General features: G+C 40.4%; 2 protein-coding genes across 7 annotated transcripts in view; one reads left to right on the forward strand and one right to left on the reverse strand.

Annotated features, from left to right (window-relative positions):
* The window catches only part of git1 (G protein-coupled receptor kinase interacting ArfGAP 1), a 43,012-nt gene extending 36,523 nt beyond the window's left edge, over positions 1-6,489 (reverse strand). For all 3 annotated transcript variants that reach the window (XM_047392653.1, XM_047392655.1, XM_047392652.1), the window contains exons 1-2: positions 6,080-6,489; positions 31-164 (exon numbers count right to left, since the gene is read on the reverse strand). In XM_047392653.1, coding sequence (XP_047248609.1) covers positions 31-164; positions 6,080-6,131 — 186 coding nt within the window. In that variant the 5' untranslated portion in view covers positions 6,132-6,489. The remainder of the gene's footprint in view (positions 1-30; positions 165-6,079) is intronic.
* Positions 1-25,183, forward strand: part of ankrd13b (ankyrin repeat domain 13B) — a 96,499-nt gene that overhangs the window by 5,121 nt on the left and 66,195 nt on the right. For 2 of the 4 annotated variants that reach the window (XR_007042479.1, XM_047392656.1), the window contains exon 1: positions 14,442-14,918. The exons of 1 other annotated variant lie outside the window; for it this stretch is intronic. Coding sequence is in view for 2 of the 3 variants with exons in the window: in XM_047392656.1 (XP_047248612.1) it covers positions 14,703-14,918 (216 nt within the window). In the remaining variant the exon portion in view is untranslated. Of the gene's footprint in view, positions 1-14,441; positions 14,919-25,183 lie in introns of those variants that run through there. One more of the 4 variants, XM_047392657.1, reaches the window with a different exon arrangement.

Here is a 25,183-nt window from a genome sequence, read left to right on the forward strand (position 1 = left end):
CTAGAGACACCCTTCACTTCTCAGCCTTACCTGCAGTAGTGTCGGAGGCCATCCGCTGTGCCTCAGGTGTTTTACTATGGAAATATGGCGGCCAAGGCTGCGGTGGACTGAACAGCACTCATCACAGATCAGAACCCCTCGGTTGATACTGGCCCAGCCTGGGTCTATCGGGCCAACACAAAAAAAGAAGCACAGTACAATCACAGGGTGTGTGGCAGACTTTCGTTGTACTAGTAACAGTTATAACGTTCGAGATGAGATCTAGCTTACATATAATCTAGAATCAGAATGTTTTCGTAGTTCTACAATCTGCAGAACTACAAAAAAAACTGATGTAGTAATAAATCTATACACAAAAAAGAGTCCCTAAATCCACAAAGTAAATGTCAATAGATCCTGATCTTAACTGACTAGAAGTGAAGGGCGCAACCAACTGTCCCCCCAGGGTGCCAATTAACCAAAACAAAAGAGGGGTGGGGGTTGCCCCGGGATGATGTCACAATAACAAAACCTTAAACAATTGAAACGGGGACACATTTATTTTTGATAGTTTTTAATCTAGCTTTTCAGTCAGAATAACTAAAACAAAATTCAGACTCCACTTATAGTCAAAGCCGACATGTGTTTTGTTTTACCCATAAACAGAAAACGGCTAAAAACAAATGAATGAAGTCAGCTCTGACCTTTTAAAACGCTACACTTCAGAGTGACACCGCAGCGTTGTTAACTTGCTTTTAGGGATTCTGGCACTAGCAGTGAGCATCTGCTTTTATTTGCATAGCGTGGACAGTAATTATTATTATTTTTATGAATACTACAACATGAAACCCCCAGATCCCCAACTAGCCAAATCAACCTGGATCGACCAACTCCAGCATGGATTGTCTACCTTGATCTCCCATTCATTTAACTGCAGTTGTTTGCTCTATTCTATTGTGTTGCATTAAAAATGGTTGGCATACAGATAGCTGTTAATGTACAGGGTTTTTTTCAAATCAAAGTGCTGCAACATTTCCTTGCAAAAGTTTTCCCACACCTTAAATTGGATTTTTTTGTTTAAGACTACCAGAACTTCTATTGGAGTTTTAAGTGAAAGCCAAGCAGCACCGAATTGTGAACTTGGGTTTTTAAACCTTTATACAAAATACAAATCTGAAAGGTGTGGCTTGCATTTGTATTTGTTACTTAGAAGAACTCCCTTTCAGTGCAAGTATAGCTGGAAACCTTTGGGAGCAGGTCTCCGTCAGTTTTGCACATCTAAACACTCACCTTTAAGTACCTCAAGCTCTACGAACAGCAATTTTCCAAGACTTGCCAGAGATTTTCCATTGGTTTGAGATATGGACTTTAGCTTAGCTATTCTGATACATGATCAAAACAACAAGGCGTGTACACCCACAGTCCTAGAGAGCCGAGGTCCTGCAACTTTTTGATGAGTCCGTAAACACACTAAATAAAGTGACTGAACTGTCTCTTCAGCACAGTCAAGTTCTACAGAGTCTTACAACCTAACCTAATTATTTGTTTTAGGGTCACCGTCTAGCTGGATCCTCTGCCTCAGTTTCCAATATTTCGCAGGTCCTAATAGGTTTACTTCCAGGACTGCCCTGCATTTAGTTCCATCCATCTTCCCATGAACTCTGACCAGCCTTCCTGTCCCTGGTGAAGAAACACATCCCCACAGCATGATGCTGCCACCACTGTGTTTAATCATGTGGGTGGAGTGTTCAAGCTGACGTGCTAATTTTCCCATGCTTAAACTTTTGCAGGTCGGCCAAAAAGCTCAGCGTTAGCATCTTCGGAACAGTCACAACCTCGGGTGTTATGAAATTCATTAGGTCTTTTCTCAAATTCTGCTTTTTCTGTTTTTATTTTTCTGACTACCACTTTTTCCATTCTGACCATATTTATGAAACCCAGAAGTGTGCAATTATGAAAAATGATTTAACAAAAATAGCCAAAATAATTCCAAGTTTAATTACTGTTATTCAACTTTCACAAATATAACAGAGTGCTGTATATAAAAATATTATCCTGTCATTTTTTTAAGAACAAAAAACATTCTTTATGTCCAAAACAAAGCATTTAATGTATTTCACATTTTTAAAAAGTCCTTTTTTTTTTTTAAAAAAGTTGAACTCAACACCAAAATATTTCTCATAAAGAAACATAAAACCTAGAAACAGCAAAACCTTGAGCACACGTACATAATGAACAGGACCTATGTTCAGTTTAATGTCTTCTGCCTGTCGCTGCTTCTCCCCGTTTCTGATGAGACTCTTTGACTGGAAGCTCTCGTCAGCCTTGAGAAAAATCTGAAGCTCAACCAGTTGCTTCCTCAGATTAGTATTCCCGCTCTGAAGCTCAACCAGTTGCTTCCTCAGATTAGTATTCCCGCTGCTGGCCTTGCACTTCGCGTCACAAATATTGCATATATAGCGTAATCTGCACCGCATTTTGAAAAGTGGAGCCATACTTTCGAGCGCTCTCTATCAGCCATGCTTTGTTGATGGTACCAGCGGCTACTGACGTCATTAAGCCCGTGTGTGCAATGCTGTGTTCATGTCCGGCATGGAAAATCGCCCACTCTACCACTCCCTCAGTGTCACAATGATGCGTTTAGGTACCAAAACATTGTACCATTTGATTTTACGCGAATCAGTACTCGGTAGTATCGACAATATTTGGTTGGGACCTATAAAAGTACCAAATTCGGTACCCATCCCTAGTTGTCCTCCCCATTCATAAAAACTGCTGAGGAATTGTTCTGTCCTAAACTTTGTGTTAAGCTTTGACATTTTTTTATTTAAGAGGTCCTCTGTTTCAGCGAGACTTTTCGCTGTGTTTTTTTTTTGGGCATCTATGTCGAGAGGAGAGCAGACCTGACACCCTCCTAATCAGGTAACGACTGCTACAGGGGGCTGCGGCGGCCAAAATACTACAGCAACTAGTAAATCTACTTGCCGACATAAATGAATTCCTCAACATAGGAAATCATTTAACAACCTCTGAACATTCGCAGAAGAGCTGAATTTACTGTGAAATAAATGACACACTGATTGGGTTTTTACCTTTAAGGTGAGTCCCGAAGGTAACTGGGTGCACTAGATGTTATTTCAGAGTGAATGGGAATATATACAGACACACACCACACTTTTCAGATTTTCAGGAGTATAAAATGTTGAAAATAGTGTTTTCATTCCACTTCACTCATTCATAATCTGTGTAAAGAACCTTAAAATTAATTACTAAATTGGACTAAGTGTTTATACCAAAAGGAGGAAAAAATTAGCAAAAACAGCTATTCACAGCTAATTGACACTGAAAGACTATTCAAGTCCGGATCACATTCACACCCTCAGAAACCTGATGATGTGGTGAACAGCACACAACTAGCACACCAACATTAAAACAAGTGTTTTCACTGCACAAAATGCACGTAAAAACACACATTCACTCACTATTTGCATTAGTCACTCTGAACCTGGGATAAAACTGTCCTGGCTTAGGGTATTAATGGAGCTAAAAAGGTCAATCATCTAATGAATCAACACACTTTGCCTCCGTTTCTTTTTTGCCGGCAGAAAAAGTAGTATCAATTGCAAAACAGCTTCGATGCATGCTATTTGCCTAGTTGAGAACAGCAGCTTCAAACTCCGGAGAGAATTTAATTACTTAATCTTTAAAATGAATATAAAATCTAAGAGCCTAGGCTAGCCACTCTGCACCCCCCACCACCCCCAATCAATGTGATGGCTACGCACCACTAAGCTATTAGACGTGCATGGACTATTAGTGCTGCTTTATTGGCCAAAGCTGCTGAATGACATAAATTTGCTTGAAAGTGCCCTGGTTTTTCAATACAGAACTAACAATTGTTTATTGAAGTGCCAGTAAAGCCTGCCAAAGGCTCTGAAACAATAAGGATTAATGGGTGAATAACAGGATCAGAAAAGGACAAAGTTACCCAAACATATATCTCGGCATTCCCATATACAAGTGATTGCGCCGGAGCCTCAGTTTCTGAAACAATCAATGTTCAACTAAAGGGTTTAAAATGACAATAACATGATTCACAGCTGCTATAAAACTGTCCACACAGTGCAACATTAAAGACACCCAAGATTTGGCTAGAACCCGGGGTAAAAGCTGCTCTTTGAAGCCGAGGCAACTAGTGATCCCTTTGTGTGACACGCAGCGCAGTAGAGGGGAGGTGGCCTGTCACCAGTGGCTAGGTCAGCGTTTTGCTGGATCAAAACGCTGACCTAGTGTGACCTAGTGGGTCAGGACACAGTATGTCCGAGTGCATCCATGTCTACTGCAGGAGGAGATACTTCCATAGATCTGATGCAAAACATACCGCTAGCAACAGGCAAGAAACACACTCACTGGCATGAAAATAAATCATCTTCACTAAAAAAAAGGTCATACGAACATGTAATTCAGGTGAAAAATATTTTAAAAAACAAGCCATTTTTGCTAAATGGTTAGTTTATCTATAAAAAGAGGGACGTCCTACTCTGTTAACTGCTCAGGAAAATAGGAGCTCATCTTGTGTTGGTTAGTCCTTATGTCAGAGATTACGCCACAGTAAAGGCAACTGCTGGGCAAAAGTTAAGAAATATATAGTAGCAAAATATGGTTGATAAGACATTGTAATGCATTGTGAAAGTGTCAGGTTGAATTTGTGAAAGTGAAAAAAAAGTTTCTCTAAAGGTTAAAGGTGAGGTTACATGTCAGTGAATCAGCCAGATTTATTTTGATTGGCAGGCCAAATTATGAAAAATCTTGATTCTTCTTTTTCTTATTCATTAAATACATCAGAACTAAGAATTCCAACCATTACTGGTCTATAAAGCATCAAGCAACAGCATGTACTTTGATGCCATTCATACAGCTTAATAAAAATCAGATAAGGGTTAGGAACTTGTGCTTTAATGAATTAATAAGAATAAATCCTTCAGTTTATGTTGGATTCAATGATTCTACCTCCTCAAATGGATATTTTACATTTTATGTGATTTTACAGTAAAATAAGATGGGGTTTTAGGCACGGAGAAGAACTGGAATATGTCAAAATTGTAAACAGGTCGGGCAAAGAAAATCCGAAATCGGAGTTGGCCAGGAAAGGAATGATCGGTGCGTCTTTTGAGACTATTTTGAATCACCTCTACCTGCCGCGTTGTGTCTGACCAACCCATTTAAAGCACTCTACGAGGAGTGATTCATGTACTAAAACGCACAGTATCCCACGCAGCAAGGATTCAATATTATTATTACGTTTTTGGGCTTCTGGTCAACGTTGTGTTAAGTCTGAATAAGTACTGAACTTTTATTTTTATTTTTTTTATTTAGCTATTTGCTGATGCCAACTCCCTCGGCCTTTATATGTACCGTAATTATAATTGCAAAAAATTGCAAACATAAAAATACTATTTAAATATTTGAACTTTAGCTCGGGGCTTCCGCAGAATGCGGTCAAAACTACGAGCTGGCTCCAAGTTGCCATTTAGCTAAAGTTAGCAGGAGTGGCTAGCTAAGCTAAGCTAGCTGTGTTCGGTATACAAAATCCAAAACCTGAATCGCATTCAACTAATAACACGGGTGGGTTTTTAAGTAACAGTGTGATTTAATGAGTCGGGTCATCCACCCGGACCTAAAACCAGCTAGCAAAAAGCGACATCGCTAGCTAAGGTAAGCTAACGGGAAAGGGGTCTATTCCTGTCGGGAAAATCAAAACAAACGTCCCTCCAATTATAAATCAGACACCCAAATCTTCCGCTGCAGTGAATAAACTGGTCCACCCAACATACCATCATAGTCAAATACAGCCTACTCAGTAATTTATATTCCTCCTTCTACAGCTGTTAGCTAAATGATGCTCCCTAGTGCGATAACACGCCTATTTTTCGATGTTTATTTTGGGCCTAAGCGAAGCTTAGGATCCCAGGCCATTTTCCTGCTCTGCAGACCCCGTGACAGTGACAGCAACTGGGGCCCCACTGGTCCACCAAGTCGGCTTTCCGATGTATTGTTCCAAACACAATGGTCTATTTTTCTGTATCTACCCCCTCCCTACCTGGCGCACTGCAGTCAGCGCAGACTTCTGTCCTGTGCAGCTTTCTTGACATCTCGAAAGTGGCTGAAATCGAAAGGTGGATGTCTGCGCCGATGTAAAAGCTCGCTCCGTCTTTCCTCTCCCCCTCGAGCCACCGACCGACCGACGTCTGCCGTCAACCTATGCGGCCCCTGAATCCCCGGAAGCCGGGTGGCGTGGTCTGCTTTCCCGGTCGACTGAGATTTTTCAGTTTCTTCGTGCGGTCTCTTTCTGAACTCCAAGTCTAGAGCCAAGTAACGTGAACATAATTAATGTCTGTGTATAAATCGCATCTTGCTTAGAAGAAGCTACATGCGTTAAATTAAATCTGGACCCTGCATTGCCTGCGATGCACCGGGAGACGGCAGCTCTCCACCTGCCTCTGAATGGCTATGGAAAGCCGTTTGTGTTACAATTGGTTCCACGCATCCCCATTGCGTTTTCTACTTATTGCCATTTCGTCCCTTCACAAATCAATTTCGTAACCATGTACCTACACATTATTTTAATGAGTTATGTGTATAAATTATCATAAAAATGCACAATTTTAACGTTATTTCATTCATTTGTGCTGCAATTTATGTTGGTTCTGATTCCCATTTGGGCCATTTCAATCTTACGAAATAAGGGAGATTATGATCACTGATCCTAAGCAAAACTGCTCTAAGTCCAATGTAAATTGTCCGGTGGAGCCATAACCATATTTTCTTGCAATATTGTTTGAGTAAAATGTAGCAAATTACTTTGGCAGTTGTCAAAACCAGTATGCTTAAGAAACATCCCACTGTACCTGCTTCATACATTTGCAGGTGTGCTCTTGTCCAACTAGCTGCATTTATTTATTTGTATAAGAACAAGTGTTAGGTATTAACAAATACCATGCACCTCAACATTTATAGCCTAAGCTAATTTGCTTTATTCCTCCCTACCTGGGCTTGTAGTTACATAAAACCAGAATAGCATAGTGTAAAATGCAAAACAAATAAAAAACACAAAACTCATTAAAGCCTGCAAAAACAATAATGACTTACAATAACATCAAGAAGATCCTCAACTGTCTACTGTGGACCACTTCCGGTTCCTAAAAATCACCACTTCTCGGGACCTGAGCTGTTCCTCACACATAGACAGTGTTTGGAAGAAGGCCCAGCAGACACTGCACTTCCTGTGGCAACTCAAGCAGTACAACCTTCCAGGAGCTGCTGGCCATCTTCTACACTGCCATTATTCAGTATGTCCTGCACCAGTCCATCACTGTATGGTTTGGCTCATCCACAAAACGGGACTTGTCCAGACTGCAATGAACAATTATGTCTGCAGAGAGGATCATTGGGGCTGACCTACATGGGTGTTTCTAGACAGGGGTAGAACTGGCCCTGACCCTTGTTATGGCGGCTGTACTGAGGACATAATACTAAATCAGTTTCTTATGATGATATGTGGTGGGACAGAATCCTTAACTTATTTGTCCCTTGGACCAATTTCATTTTTTACCTTCACAAATTCACTTTAACAATGAATGAAAAATTAAGGTGTTATTGAGATAGGATCATACTTTTCATCTGCTAGATAAGGGGTCTGCAACCTGCAGTTCCAGAGCCGCAAGTGGCTCTTTGGCTCACTTAATAAATTAAACGATAAAATATTGCCCTGTTTTTTTGGTTTCATTCTTTTGTTTTGTGCAACCCTGGGCCCCTCTGGTAAATTTGGTCTAGAACCACCACTGCTGAGCGTCCCCAGGACTGGTACAGGTCTCGGGTCAGTAAAATGGCAGCTAACATCTCTGCAGACCTCACACATCATGGACACAAACTGTTTAGTCTTCCCCCAGGCTGTCTCTCTAATGAACACAATGAACACCTTACAGCCAGAGTAGTCAGCTATTCTGCTATGAAATAAAATAAGCATATTACAGCATACTTTTCACAACCTGTCTTTCAAATTACTTGGTTGTGCACACAAACCTGGCCAATAAAGCTAATTCTAAAGATAAATTTTGGAATTGTACATGAATACATAGCTGTCCATATGCTTCAACTTTAACCAAAACTGATGCCAATAAGGGTTCAGTTTTAATTCAGAAAGAGTATTCCACATGTTAACTCCTCATACAGAAAATGCTTTTTGTCCCAGATAAGTTTTACATAAAGGCAACTTGCAATTCCCAATAAATGGTCTAAACCTGTGTTCCTAAGAAAAAACAAAAGGCTACCCAAGGAGGTTTAACATATAAAACATTCAAAATACATTTAAGATATAAAAACTTTGTAATATTTTCAAAATTTATCAAATTCAACTTTTGAGAACATGACGGAGATGTGATCTAGTAAGCTCCCTGTCCACAATCTTCATTGCTCAGTTATAAATCATCCTAAGTGACTTAATACATAGTTTTTGGGGCTGGTTGTGACCAAGAGGTTAAATAGTAATTTAAATGTAAAGAAAAAATTCTGCTCATCATCTTGACATGCTTGTTAAATTTTAAATGAGAATTCAACATGACACCAAAATGCTTTACTCCTAAGACCTGTTTAATATTTTGCATATTAAGCTTTACATTTAAAACATCACTGTTAGTCAAAGATGGTGCCCTAGAAGAAAAGCAAACTGAAACAATTTTATCATTATTTAATGTAAGGTGTGATGTTTCAAGCCATGCCTTCAACAGACTTCAACAATAGAGACAGTTGCATTGAAACGTTTGTAACATCAGTACCGGCTACATATACAGGTCCTTCTCAAAATATTAGCATATTGTGATAAAGTTCATTATTTTCCATAATGTAATGATGAAAATTTAACATTCATATATTTTAGATTCATTGCACACTAACTGAAATATTTCAGGTCTTTTATTGTCTTAATACGGATGATTTTGGCATACAGCTCATAAAAACCCAAAATTCCTATCTCACAAAATTAGCATATCATTAAAAGGGTCTCTAAACGAGCTATGAACCTAATCATCTGAATCAACGAGTTAACTCTAAACACCTGCAAAAGATTCCTGAGGCCTTTAAAACTCCCAGCCTGGTTCATCACTCAAAACCCCAATCATGGGTAAGACTGCCGACCTGACTGCTGTCCAGAAGGCCACTATTGACACCCTCAAGCAAGAGGGTAAGACACAGAAAGAAATTTCTGAACGAATGGGCTGTTCCCAGAGTGCTGTATCAAGGCACCTCAGTGGGAAGTCTGTGGGAAGGAAAAAGTGTGGCAGAAAACGCTGCACAACGAGAAGAGGCTACAGGTGCCGCATTCCCCAGGTCAAGCCACTTTTGAACCAGAAACAGCGGCAGAAGCGCCTGACCTGGGCTACAGAGAAGCAGCACTGGACTGTTGCTCAGTGGTCCAAAGTACTTTTTTCGGAAGAAAGCAAATTCTGCATGTCATTCGGAAATCCAGGTGCCAGAGTCTGGAGGAAGACTGGGGAGAAGGAAATGCCAAAATGCCAGAAGTCCAGTGTCAAGTACCCACAGTCAGTGATGGTCTGGGGTGCCGTGTCAGCTGCTGGTGTTGGTCCACTGTGTTTTATCAAGGGCAGGGTCAATGCAGATAGCTATCAGGAGATTTTGGAGCACTTCATGCTTCCATCTGCTGAAAAGCTTTATGGAGATGAAGATTTCATTTTTCAGCACGACCTGGCACCTGCTCAAAGTGCCAAAACCACTGGTAAATGGTTTACTGACCATGGTATCACTGGGCTCAATTGGCCTGCCAACTCTCCTGACCTGAACCCCATAGAGAATCTGTGGGATATTGTGAAGAGAACGTTGAGAGACTCAAGACCCAACACTCTGGATGAGCTAAAGGCCGCTATCGAAGCATCCTGGGCCTCCATAAGACCTCAGCAGTGCCACAGGCTGATTGCCTCCATGCCACGCCGCATTGAAGCAGTCATTTCTGCAAAAGGATTCCCGACCAAGTATTGAGTGCATAACTGTACATGATTATTTGAAGGTTGACGTTTTTTGTATTAAAAACACTTTTCTTTTATTGGTCGGATGAAATATGCTAATTTTGTGAGATAGGAATTTTGGGTTTTCATGAGCTGTATGCCACAATCATCCGTATTAAGACAATAAAAGACCTGAAATATTTCAGTTAGTGTGCAACGAATCTAAAATATATGAATGTTAAATTTTCATCATGACATTATGGAAAATAATGAACTTTATCACAATATGCTAATATTTTGAGAAGGACCTGTACACCAGTGTCGTCATCATGGAATCCAACACTGGAACATGAATAATGTTCATATAATCATTTATATACAAATTAAAGAAGTGGACCAAGAACTGAGCCTTAGTGTAGGCCTCTATACATTTTTCAAAATGCTGATTTCTCACCATCTATAACAACACACTGTTGACAGTTAACAAGATACAATTTAAATTACTCTAAACTTAACATAGAAAATTTAATGTTTGAACATCTCTGAGAGAGAATTTCACGATTTAAAAAATCAAATGCCTTTTTTAAATCCCAAAAAATGCTTCAACTACTTTTCCCTAAACAATTGATAATTTTATATGCTCAATTAAAAGCAAGTGGCAGACTCTGTAGAATAATGTGGAAGAAAACCATTCTGAAAATTATGTAAATAATTACGAGCCTCTAAGTACTCCATGAGTTGATTCACCTCAACCTCTTGCAGAACTTTGGGCAGTACCAGTAGAATACCAATTGACCTATAATGACTTATCTGGGTAAGTGCTCCAGATTTAAATTCAATTCAAATTCAAAAATCCTTTATTAATCCCAAAGGGAAATAAAATAATTGAAGATTAAATAATAAAAAATTGGCAAGACCCTGGCTTGTTTCCACCTTCTGAGGAAGTGCCCACTTGTAATGGAAACATTAATAACATGAGTAAGAGGAATTAAAAGCACACCTTTATGTTTTTATTTTTTTAAAGACTATCTGTACAGAAAAGATTTTCTGAGTGACGATTTAATAATTTATCAATCACTGTATTAACTTCCACCTGATTCACCTGCTGAAACACGAACATCAAGTCGTTTGATATCATAGACAAACAATCATATATGCTAAAAAAATTGAAGTTACCTGTAAGCTATTCAACAGAAAAGACAAACAATTTATTAAACTTGTCAGAAATCTCTTTTTGTCTGTAGCTTACTGATTCCCAATTTTTGGTTCATTAAATGTTTTTTTTCTTATTTAATTTAATTTAGTAATAAATTCCTACTACAAAGGCAGAACGCCCACTAATAGAAGAAACATCCCAAAAGCAATCTTTTCGATGTACTAGTCGACAACGAGATTGAACGATGCTGGTTTATTCAACAAATTATGGAACCATTAAAGGAACATTTCAAATTTGTATCCAAAATCAAGACTTTGGATCATGTTTTTACCATTTATGCAATACTAATTAGCTAGATGGCTTAAAAATGTTTATTATATACCAAAATTCAGCCTACTAGTGTAATAGTGACCATTGAATGTGTGGACTAGGTGACTCACGTGACCTGAAAATTCAACAAGTCGATTAGTAGAACTTGAAAAGTGTACTAGTTGGTTCATTTAGGTTTTATGGCTGTACTGGTGAAATAGTGTATTAAAATGTGAAGAAGTACAGATTTTAGGCTTTACTAGTTTACTAGTTAAATTTAAAGTCTCAGTAGTCATTGACTATAATTCCCACAGAGGTTAGCATAATTTCGGCACAGTAGCTTACAAGTATCATTTAAATGTGCACTCTTGTTGATTAGTCTCACATTTTAGGCTTTACTTGTAAAAAAGTGTCCTCTTTTTGGATGTGTGATCAATGGCATTTGTATCGGCTGAGCATTGAGATTGAAGATAAGCTGGTTGGTGTTTCTCCGTGGGCTGTTGTTGCAGTGGTGGTGATGTGGCGTGTTTGTGTGGGCATGGTGTGTCAGGTGCATGCCGGGGACCACTTGCCGGGTGAGTTTGTCCCTTGGTGTGGGGTTGGGGGGTCTGTTGTGAGTACGATGCTCGGTGGTGTCTGCTCTGTTGCACTTGTGGGTGGGGGCTTGGGGTGGCGTTGCACGGGGCCCTTGCCTTGCCGTCGCAGCGTGCTGCATAGTGGAGGGCAGGATGCGGGGGGGGGGGGGGGATGGGTGCTTGGAGCGGGGCTGAGTGTGTGCACGAAATCCATTGTTGTGTGTCTTTACCTTGGCTGTGTGGGTGTGAGTGGTTTTATGTGTAGGCATGAGGGTGGGAATGTGTGATAGTGACTGTGTGCGCCTGTTTTTGTGTCAGGTTGGGTTTTGAGCTGCTCCCTCTCCCGGATCAGCTTAGGCCCCCCATCAAATGTGGGGCCTATTTCCTCCCTGCCACACTCCCTGCTGGTGGCTGGTGTCTCTGCCAGCTGGTGTATTGGTGGTTCTTGGTGTCTTCTCTGGGGGGGTTGCGACAGTCTCGGCAGTAGTCCTCCTGAGGTTCCTGTACTCTGGGGCCTTTGGATGCCTGTGGCTCAGATCTCCTCCGTGTCTGTTGCTCCTCACACTCGCTATTGCATATTTTTATGCACAGACCTTATGTACAAAAGTGTGCTCACACTTACACCCACAGGTGTTTGAATTCAGGTGTTAACAGATACACAGATGTTTTACCATTAAATACATCTTGCATTAATAAGTACTATGCACTTTTCGGTAACATTGCTGTTGTTATGTTTCTGCAGGTGTAGAAGCAGTCTTCTAGTATTTGTATTCTCTTCATTCTTCTTTCTCTCCTGTATTCTTTTCTCCTCTTCTCCCTTTTGCCTTTTTGTCCGGCTTCTCTCTCTTTCTTGGTTAATTTTTTTTTTTTCCTTTTCATTTCTGTCTCCGTGTTCAATGCAATTAAAATGATCCCGAAGCAGTTTCTAATAAAGTTTTTTTTATATATATATAAAGCGGAGCATTATAGTGTTTGCCGTAATGCTCCACCTGTTAAAGTAAATCTGTTGGGCTTCTTCTTTGCACTCAGACAACAATTCTGAGTGCTACTCTGCCAGACTGGACACGGTGAAAAAAAAAAAAAGTTAACATTTTAGGTTGAACAAGTTGACAGCTATATCACACTAGTTAACTGGTTGGCTTTAACTAAAAATGTAGAACTAAAAAGTACAAATAATATAGTAGTGACTATATTAATTAATATAAGTAACTTATTAACTAGTATGTAATGTAGTAGTTGTCTATTCCTTCAGTCTTGTAAAAAAAAAAAAACACTTGTTGGGATTTCTGTGATACTAGTGGTGCACTTTGGCCAACTAGAATGACTTCTCCGTTTAGTTGGAAAAAATGCCAATATTTGGTACTTTGCTATAAAGAGAGTTTTTACAGTGCAGCAAAAATTTTAAACTGTAAAAGGAGTTCAGTTGCCAGTAGGTGAAAATTATGGTTGATGTTGAATATTTACACCTGCTGCTTACTATAAATCACAACTAGCACACACTTAGGCTGTACTGATGAACTATTTTATTTTCAGGGTGCTAATTTAGGGGTCACTAACCTTGTGGGCAGCATTTCTGTTAAATACTTATGTTCTACCAACTAATTTTCTAGTTTGACGTTGTCAAATATTCACTCCAGTTCACTTATGGACAGGTGTATCAAAAAGCCTAGTTGGGACTTTTGTGACACTAGCGTGCAAGTTGTGTTACGTTGGCTTTCTCAAAGGACCACTCCCACTAGTTTAACAAACATGTCAATAGTGTGCAAAAACCGTCACTATTATGTGTTTTGTTTTATTTATTTTTTAAACCAGTGCTGCCCAACATTTAACTAGTGTGAGCAAACGTCTAGTGTTGCAAAATAGAAGGCGGAAATAACTTCAAGGACATTTAATTTTTAAACATACGGCTTGCCGTAGAGAGGCACAGGGTGGGTCAATCCTGTAATTCCTAAAGTGGACTGGATGAAGACCTAATCTAAAATATGTCAGATATCAAGTAGCCCGATATAAATATTATGATATAGCTGTTTCAGAATACGATTAAGACTAAAATATTCTGTAAGTTTAAAAATATGTATGGTTCTATTTTGTCAGCCATATGTTCACATATTATTGGCTAATTTACGTGTAAAATGATTATTAGTAAATAAAACACAACAGCTATAGCGCTTTTGTTGCTATCAGTTGTTAGACCAAAAATGCAGCAAATTCACCTAACATAATAAAAATAAACCCTCCAATGAGTTGCGTATTTCATTTCAAACATAAGCAATTTGTGATTTTAATCTTTGGTTCTTTTTCCTTTCGGATTGAGCTTTACTCACATCCCCGCCAGCGGATTGGTTGAGTGTGAGCACATATTTTATTGCGGATTGTCAGTGCATGTTTCTCAGTCACCACCACCGGATGGGAGAGGAGGCGGAGGATAGATGTGAAGGGAGAGAGAGAGAGAGAGAGAGAGAGAGGCAAGGAGTGGGGGAACGAGTAGAAAAGAACTCAAGGTGTATTGTTTTAATCTGCTGAGGCGATCAAGACAGGAGCAAGATCTTTTTTCTCTAAATATTACAGGAGATTTCACTTTATTCTGAGGCGAGCAAGTATAGGCTTTTAGGGAGGGTTCATTTACTCCTTACGCGTAAGGTTACACGCCTTTGGGCATCACTGTCGATGAAGGATGCTGGGCACGACTATATAGGGGTAAATTCACTACAAAGTATTTCTGCGATTCGCCGTGGAAAACAAAACAAAGAGGAGGGGGCAAACTATGATCCGAGGATGATTTCTGCCAAAAAAACTCTGGAGGAGAGTCGTTATCCTGTCCACTATCTGGTGTGGCACAACAAGCACCGTCAGCTGGAGAAGGAGCTGGCAACCAGCGAGCAGGTAAGACCGAGAAGAGCGATCAAAACCCCCTTTCAGACACATCCTTGTTTCAATATTCTCTTCTCAATGTGTGATTTTACATTGCTGTAAGGAGGTGGTGCTTATAACGCAATCCGTGGAGCATTTCATTCAAGAAACCTTGCCAATATTAGCCCAGTTATATATTATCTGTTGGGTGGAGGAAGACACTTGTAGACCATGTAGTTTGTGTAATTGGGTTTTTATTCATACGGTGTTACAACATACATTAGATGTCAATATGCCACGTAGGGTGTTAGCGTTTGAAATATCCACCCTGCCTGTCATTTTAATATTCAAAGTTGTATCTGGACTTTTTTTTCCACCTCCTTGGAAATTGAGAGTGGAGCTGGATGGTGTTCCACTGTGTAAATGAATGTGCAGGTGTGTGTATGTCACAGTCAGTGGTTCTGTATTTGTGTGCATACCATGCATAAAATCAGCACAATTGCTGTGTCTATTCCAAATTGTGCAGGCTCTCCACCTTCCCACCAGCATCCAGACCACTGGTGAGTGGGTGAAAGAATGCAGATGCAGATGCCAGCCAACACAACACAACACATATGAGCAATAAAATGCAATAAAATATTTTACCCTGCCTCACCCCTGTTTAGTGTGTATGTGATTGCCAAAATTGTCCTTGGAGTCCTTAAGCGGAGCATAACTGTTATAAGAATTACATTATTTTGCTGGTGAGAGATAGGGTGAGGCTAATCAAGATATGTTTTTTCTAAATGTACTCAAGCACTTTTGTATTACATAAGAGATGCGCTGCAGGTTTTAGGGCTCAGCATCATGAAGACAGGTCATGACACCTTATCACGTGTTCAAGCTGATTTGCCCACACACATTTACGCACGCTTGCCTACGTCTGCACACCTTTTTTACCTTTTGTTCTCACAAAATCCCTATCCAGGGAGCCTTTTTTTTTATACCAGAGCTGCTTGCAACTAGGACAAATATCCTATTTTATTCCTTAAGTTTAACGCAATCCCTAGATATTCTTTGACTGAGGAAAGCATTTTGAATTAACATCTATTTCCTCAGGTTTATGAAAAAGTGAAGAATGCCTGGTGGACAATTGACTAAAATCTCTAATATAGAAAATAAGGTTGAAATGTACGCTACATAGCAGTTTTTTTGCTAACAAATGTACACTGACTATACAAACACAGCTGTGTAATACAAAAAAAAAAACAACAAATGAACACAATGAAAACAACTCAGATCAGTTGCTTTATACCTCACATGAATCCACCAGAGAGGTTAACTTGTTTTTGGGAGGGTATAGACTTAATCATGAATATAAAATTTAAAATAAAATAGAAAAACTAACAGAAAAACCGAGCATGACAAGCTGTTCTATAGGTGACAGTTTACATCTAATGTCAGTTCAGTTGTTTTTGGAGAAAACTTTAGCTAGTAGGTTTCTAATGGTAATTTGTTTCTCACTCCATGCAGTTCACACAAAAACTTCCTAAAGTGTCTAAAGTGAAAGTATCACTCCTCCCTGATTAGTTTCTTTAAATGATGTGTTCAGTTCACAGTTTAAGTGTTGAGTCTACGGTGGCCCAGAGGTGTCAGGTCAAATACAAAAGCCACAACACAAATACAAAAGCATAACGGAAGTCACGCAACCTGCAACAGAAGTAACAGTGCCTGTTGAATGAAACAACGGGAAGAGAAGCTTTGCTTGCTAACAGCAGACAAATCTTGCCCGTTTGATAAGTGAAACGATTTTTTTTTTGATAATCAGTCACACTGATTGGAACTATGAGTCTACAATGAGCTTTGACTTTGTTGCGTAAGTTAACTTACGCAGTTACAACTGCGGTCAGGTGAGCCGACAGTCAGAAATACGCGGCCCCGCCAGCTGACACTAGCTCCCTCTTAAAAATTAGCTTCACGCATGCAAGGTGCATTATGGTAATGGAGCAGAAAGGACCCGATCCTGGCAACGGTTGAGAAAAGAGGAAAACAGGAAAGTAACCTTCAGAACATTTATATTTACATTCAGAACATTTAGATTAATGACATTTTTGCAACTTACTTTACAAAGTATATGCTTTTGTTGCTTTTAATTGTGGTTATAGTATAGATGACCCTTTACTATAATCTGAAGAGATTGTGTTGTCACCTCGTGGTTTTGGAGAAATAAAATTCTGAAAGTGGGACAAAAAGCATATACTGGTTGAGCATTTTGGAGGTACTTTGACCCGTTATTTCTCCAAAGATGTACAGTAAAATTATTAAATATTTATTTTATATAAAACATTTATGTGAAAGTTTAAAAAAAGTAAATATAAATGTTCTGAAGGTTACTTTTCTGTTTTCCTCTTAGTCTCAATCGTCGCCAAGATCGGCATCCTTTCTGCTCCATTACCGTAATGCACCTTGTATGCGCGAAGCTAATCTTTAAGAGAGAGCTAGTGTCGGCTGGCGTGACCGCGTATTTCTGACTGTCGGCTCACTTGACCGCATTGCAGCAACATATCTATAGGTTAACGCCATCTGTTCTCGGTTTTTGAAACAGAAAATCCAGTTTCCCTAATCTTATGCTTAAGATTTACAAAGTTTCCCTCATCCCACTCTTGTATTTGACCTGACACTTCTGGGCTACCGTATGAATCAGTTTGCCTAAACGTCAGTTTAGAACAAGAGCTGGATGGTTGCTCCAAAATTGTCATTTTCGATATAGTACTGACCCACATACAGAGAACACTCAGAGGAAACAAGCTGAAAGTGTAACGGTGTTTATTTACAGTACGTGAACACAGGGACATGAATGGGTAAATTCGCCAACTGAAAGAGAGGGGAAGAGAAGTGGTGAAACACGGAACGGTGATAACGAAAACGATACTTGTAAACAAGAAAGTGTCTTACTAAGTAAATGCCATCAGGTCGCCAGGGGTAGAGGGAGTCAGAACCTGGGTGTGCGAAGCCAGGTTGTCCAGATGGTTCAGTACGAGCTGGGAAGTGAATACTGGTGAGTTCATGAGAGAGTTCAATGTTCAGGTACTTGCATTGGAGGGTGGACAGGGTACGCCTCTGCCTTGGTTCAGGAGTCGAGAATTTCCAGGAAGCTGCCAGCTTAATCCAAAACATGAAATCCAGAACGTAATCCACAAAACGTAGCTGGCAGCTTCCTGCTTAAATACTCCTTAAGGCAATCAGCAGATCAGTCGCACCTGTCACCCCGTGCACCTGAGAAACTCTGGAACCATCTGAAAGCTAAAAACAAAGTGAACCCAAACACACACACACACACACACACAAAAACCCAGAACCTTGACAAAAATGTGATTTATGGAAGACACACATGGACCCTGGAAGATTTTTAGTTTTAACCGATGCGTCTTAAACTTGAGACCGAACGTCTGGGGCTTCTGAAATGGAGGCTAAGGAGCAAAGGCGGTAACAGGGCGTGGCTTAGAGTTGCATGCACAGAACAAGTACACTGCTGCTTTTTCCTGCTAATGTTAATCCCATATAGCCCATAAGTGTATGCATACTCACAAGAAAAGCTGCATTCACCCTGCAGGCCATAGTGACCCAAATTGGAATGCTTTTGTCAAAATATGACCCATATGTGATTTTGTTTTACTCTAATCCGAACAGACCAACCAAATCAGTTTTTTTTTTTGTTTTTTTTCCAAATCAGACCCAAGACACTTTCATTTATTCCACCTTTCACATTATTGGGTGTGAATAACCTCATAATTTTGTGTTTCCAGGAAGCGGGAGGCAGACAGATCAAATGTAAACAATGGACTGCTGCTCCATTTCATAACTGCACGCTCACACCTTTGTTCTGAGTCCCAAGTTTCAACTGTGTTTTAGTGACTTACACTCCATAATGAACTAGCTACTTGCATGTGCATCAATGCTCATCAGATCCAAATGCTACTTCCCGTTACTATATTTGGTGTCCTTCGGAAATAATGTCTTATCACAACAGTTCTTAAGAATATAATAGCAGGCACAATTTATTAACCTTACATGCTTGTGCTTGCTCAGCTTTAGGACTGATGCAGACATCCCTATGTGCTTCCTTAAATTCAGCTCTGTTTTTATAATGTCACATCTTGTTCTGGGCTTGAAGGTCACTTAAGGGCCATAGACTGTTCATACTGCAGTCTGATTTTGGTCACATTAAATTACAATGTGAACAATGCAGAAAAGACTGGATCTTTGGATAAACATCAGAACTGATCATTAAGTTCTACAGTCTGAACAAGGTCTAAGAGACTGGGGTGGTTTTGGTTTCACTGGCTCCTTGGCAACATTTTTGGATCCAGCTGGACGTCAGCAGTGCTGATAGCGAACTTCCTTCCATTCAGGCAACAAAGGGGTATGTCTGCTGCGAAACCTGTATTACATTGCTGTGATTAGTGTCAGTGCTGAAGGCCAAAGCACTAATTGAAAAAGTGGGCACTGCCACCACTGATTTGCCAACAGTTGGTTACTATGGAGACTGAATGCAAGCTGTTAGAGTACGCGTGACCAACAAGAAGCACTAAATTATTCCTGCTGCCACCATAACAAGTGCATTTTGGCATCAGAAACATTTTCTTAAAAATAGTACAACTTCATTTATATCCACCAGACAAGAGAAACCTTATTTGTCTCTGTATAATTTTAATTTATGTGAAACCTAAAAAAAATACATTACTTTGCTACAGATTTACAATAGTATCCTCATGTTTTTCAAGATAATTGCTAATTAATGTGAAATATCCCAGTTTTGGATGTAAATTTGCAGTTAATGGATTTTATCCCCTGGAATGCATTTTTCTTTTGAGCTCTTGCATCCACACACATTCTGGACTAAACATTGTGAATCAAATTATTCATGCTTGGTGTCCTGGGATTTACATTTCACTTTCTCCTTATTCTTTTTACCTTTTGTAGGCTTAGAAATTATATAGTATTGAGTTTTGACAGGCAGCAAATATTGTGTTTAGTTATTAGAGGGTTAGGTTACTGAAGTTGCACACAAGTAAAAGGCAGGGGATCACATTTATTTCCTGCTGGATGTTAAACTTTATGAAGTTACTTTGCTATTAAAACACTCTGTTTTTAATTGCTGCTGACATAAAGCGATAGAAATCTAGTTAGTTAGGGTTCGGAAAACATGATGGCTCTCAGTAATAGCAACATTCTAATACAAACTTCAATTGCTGATTACCTTTTGAAGTCATTGGTTGGTTTTGCCAGACATAAAAATACTTTTCCTAATGTTACTGACACCTGCAGTTGGGTGAATGTAAAATCCTCCTCTGGTTTACCAGCATTGTATTAACATCACAACCAACTGCAATTCAGAATCAGAAATCAGAAAAGCTTTATTGCCAAGTACGTTTTTGGACATACAAGGAATTTGTTTTGGCGTAGTCGGTGCAATACAATACAAATTAAACAGTATAAACATATCTACAATATAATATAAATATATGTGCACAGTTTTAAGTGAGTGAGAGTAAATATAGAGCAGTATAAGATGCAAGAGCAATACAACAGTGCAGGTGATCATTGTGCAAGTAAAGCAGGAGTCCATGCTGAGCGTTAATGTAACGCATAGAGTTACAGGTTACAGGTGTCCTGTCAGCAAAAAAGGAGGGGGTGTGGGGGAAAGGGAGAGTGTCAGGGTGGTTTCCGGGCTTTGTTAACAAGGCTGATGGCAGATGGGAAAAAACTGTTCTTGTGGCGTGAGGTTTTGGTCCGGATGGACCGCAGCCTCCTGCCAGAGGGGAGAGTTTCAAAGAGTCACTGACCGGGGTGGGAGGGATCAGCCAGAATCTTCCCTGCCCGCTTCAGGGTCCTGGAGGTGTACAGTTCCTGGAGCAACAGTAGACTGCAGCCAGTCACCTTCTCAGCAGACCGACTGACATGCTGCAGCCTGCCCTTATCCTTGGCTGTAGCAGCGGCGTACCAGATTCAAAGGCTTCTTCTGAAATGTTCAGTTATTGTTTCATTGGTGTAGTATTTTTAGGCAAAGCTTTATGCCTTTTCAGTGTGGCCAATCGAATGGACTAAGAGCTGTGTCAGTCTGTTTTGCTGCGTCCCACATCCCAAAGATTTTCAATGGGATTAAGGTCTGGACTCTGTGGTGACCAATCCATGTGTGAGAATTATATCTCATGCTTCCTGAACAACTCTTTCACAATTCGAGCCCGATGAATCCTGGTATTGTCATCTTGAAATATGCCCGTTCTATCAAAGAAGAAATATCCATTGATAGAATAACCTGGTCATTCAGTGCATTCAGGTAGTCAGCTGACCTCATTCTTTGAACACATACTGTTGCTGAACCCAGATCTGACCAACTGCAGCACCCCCAGATCATAGCACTGCCCCCACAGGCTTGTACAGTAGACTCTTGGCATGATGGGTGCATCACTTCACCTGCCTCTCTTCTTACCCTGATGCACCATCACTCTGGAACAAGGTAAATCTGGACTTCGCACACCACTGCCTTCAATCCACCTGGCAAATGTCCACTCTCTCAACAACAAGATGGACGAGCTGCTTCTTCTCACCGGTAAAAACACGGACCTCCGTGGATCAGCGGTTCTCTGCTTCACTGAGACATGGCTGAGTGAAAACATCCTGGACCGCGCACTGCTAATGCCGGACTTCCAGCTGCTCAGAGCGGATCGCAGCGCGGAGCTATCGGGGAAGAGGCGAGGAGGCGGAATCTGCTTTTATATAAATGAAGGTTGGTGCAGAGACGTAAAAGTGCTGGGGAAAACATGTAGCCCGGATCTGGAGTCATTTTCCATAATCTGTAAACCGTTTTATTCACCGAGAGTTTTCCTCGTTTATAATAATCGGCTCATATTTTCCACTGCATGGCTGCACTTCTGCCGTGGAAAAACATCTTGCTGAGCTGATTACAGACGTGGAGAAAAAATACACGGACTCTTTCATCATAATACTGGGAGATTTTAACAGAGCAAACCTCTCAAATGAACTCCCCAAATACAGACAGCATATTAAGTGTCCCACCAGAGACAAAAACACACTGGACCATTGTTACACAACTTTAAAGGACTCATATCATGCTGTTACCAGGGCTGCTCTGAGTTTTTCGGATCATTATCTAATCCACCTCATCCCAACCTACAGACAGAGACTAAGAGCTTCCAAACCCAAGGTTCACACTGTTAAGAAGTGGACTGAGGAATCAAAGCAGATGCTACAGGCCTGCTTTGAATGCACAGACTGGACTGTTTTTGAAACCTCAGCCACTGACTTAAACCAACTAACTGATGTGGTGACATCATACATCAGTTTCTGTGAGGACATGTGTGTGCAGACCAAGACCTTCTGCACCTTTGGGAACAATAAGCCATGGTTTACTCCACACCTCAGGAATCTGCGCAGGGATAAGGAAGAAGCTCACAGCAGTGGAGATTGGGCGCGGTACAGGCAGGCCAGGAACAAACTAACAAAAGAGATCAAAGCAGCTAAGAGAAGCTACAGTGAGAAGCTTAAGAACAGCCTTTCTACTGGTGACACTTCAGCTGTATGTACTGGTCTGAGAAACCTGACTGCCTACAAGAGCCCCTCCACCCATCCTGAACAGAGTCGTCTCCTGGCCAACCGTCTGAATGGCTTCTACAGCAGACATGACAAGAAGCCATTCACACCTCAAATCATCTCCTCTACATCCCATTCAGGAACAAATTCCTCCCAGAAAGCAACCAACCCCCTACCTTCAGATCCTCTGCCTGCACTAAAGATCTCCGAGGAAGATGTAAACAGGCTCTCAGCGCATGAAAACAAAGAAAGCTGGAGGACCTGATAACGTCTCCCCATCATGCCTGAAAGCCTGCGCACATCAACTCGCTCCGATCTTCACAAGGATCTTCAACAAATCACTGGAGAAATGTGAGGTCCCCTCCTGCCTCAAACGATCCACCATCATCCCGGTTCCCAAGAAACCCACCATCGTAGGATTAAATGACTACAGGCCTGTAGCGGCTGGTGTTGAAGCACCTGAAAGACATCACAGACCCCCTGCTGGACCCCCTGCAATTTGCTTACCGAGCAAACAGGTCGGCAGATGATGCTGTTAACTTAGGTCTACACTTCATCCTGCAACACCTCGACCACCCAGGGACGTACGCCAGGATACTGTTCGAAAGAAGGCCCAGCAGAGACTGTACTTCCTGAGGCAACTCAAGAAGTTCAACCTTCCACAGGACCTGTTGGTCATCTTCTACACTGCCATCATTCAGTCTGTCCTGTCTTCATCCATCTCAGTGTGGTTTGGCTCATCCACAAAACAGGACAGGTCCAGACTGCAACGAATAATCAGGACTGCAGAGAGAATAATCAGGGCTGACCTTCCCTCCATCCAGGACTTATACAGGTGTAGGGGCAAGAAAAGAGCTGCTAAAATCTCTGCTGACCCCACACACCCTGCACATAAACTGTTTACAGTTTTACCTTCAGGCCGCCGCTACAGAGCACTGTTTACTAAAACCAGCCGCCACAGAGACAGTTTCTTCCCCCAGGCTGTTTCTCTGCTGAACATTCAATAGAGTACAGAACAACAGCATACAGATGTTGCAAATGCACCTTTTTTATTAGATATGTGTATATTGTACATTGTAAATTGTAAATTTGTATATTCTGTAATGCAGAATATTGCATTGTACATTGTATATTGTACATTGTAAATTGTAAATTGTAAATTTGTATATTCTGTAATGCAAAAACAGAACAAAAGAGCAAAGTGTACCGGAGGCAAATTCCTTGTTTGTATGTACGAACTTGGCAATAAAGCTGATTCTGATTCTGATCAAACCATATGACCTTCCATTGCTCCAGAGTCCAATCTTTATGCTCCCTAGCAAATTGAAGCCTTTTTTCCCCGGTTAGCCTCACTGATTAGTGGTTTTCTTAAGGTTACACAGCTGTTCAGTCCTAATCCCTTGAGTTCCCTTCGCACTTTGAGTGTGGAAATGCTCTTACTTTCAATATTAAACATAGCCTAGAGTTCTGCTGTTGTTTTTCGTCGACTTGATTTCACCAAACGTTTAAGCTGATCATAATCATTCAAGATTTTTTTCTGGTCCATATTTCTTCCTCGAAGACTATGGGTCCCTACTATCCTTCCAGTTTTTAATAATGCGTTGGACAGTTCTTAACCTAATTTTGGTAGTTTCTACAATGTCCTTAGATGTTTTCTCTGCTTGATGCATGCCAATGATTTGACCTTTCTGAAACAGACTGACATCTTTTCCACGACCACGGGATGTGTCTTTCGACATGGTTGTTTAAGAAATGAGAAACAACTCATTGCACCAGTTGGGGGTTAGATAACTTGTTGCCACCTGAAACATAATCGCCCATGCAGTAATTATCCAATGGGCTCATACCTATTTGTTTAGTTAAATCCAGGTGGCGACTTTTCTTTTGGCCAGGCAGTGTATGTGTGGGCTATAGCTGAAGTAAAACTTTAACTTGTTGGATTATTCATTACAACAAAGGGTGTCCAAAAAGAACTATTGTGGTTTACAGCCTATGCAATTACTTGGAGAGTTATTAAATTGAAGGGGAAAATAATAGTTTCAAACTCCTTTTGGAAACTGTAAAACTTTAGCTTCTTTCTATTTTTGTTCTTAAAGAAATTTAAGAAAAATGTATTAATGTTATAATTTACTACCAAAACCAAAAACGTAAAGAAAGTCTGAAGAGATTTTGTTGTTTCTTTTTGTTCAGTTTTATTTAGGGACATGTTTTTTTTTTTTTTTTTCTCATGTCTGCTCCTGGGGTCTTCCCTACATCACTGATTCCCAACTGTGGAGAGGTGTGTTTCGATTGATTGAAAGTGTTAATTTTTCCACCCATAGCGTTTTGGATACAGGCCTAAAAGTTTGCTGTGTCCCGTACCTGGTTGCTGGCAAACTGAATTACTTGTGGCTTTCTTTTAACAATAGCCTTCTTCCACAGAGGCCAGATTGATGGAATTCACAACTAACAGTTGCTTAGCTGACTGATTCTTCCACCTAAACTGTGGATCTCTGCAGCTCTGTCAGAGTTACAATAAACCTGTTAGATGCTTCTTTGAATAATATTCTCCATGCCTGGCATGTCTCGGTGGACGGCCATGTCTTGATGGGTTTAAATTTGTCCCATTGTATTTCCTTTTTCAGATAATGGACTGAACAATACTACTGAGACGTTCAAAGGTTGACATGCTTTATAAACTAACCCTGTTTTAAACATCTCCACAA

The sequence above is a fragment of the Girardinichthys multiradiatus genome, chromosome 18 (assembly GCF_021462225.1).
Source record: "Girardinichthys multiradiatus isolate DD_20200921_A chromosome 18, DD_fGirMul_XY1, whole genome shotgun sequence".
NCBI lineage: Eukaryota > Metazoa > Chordata > Actinopteri > Cyprinodontiformes > Goodeidae > Girardinichthys > Girardinichthys multiradiatus.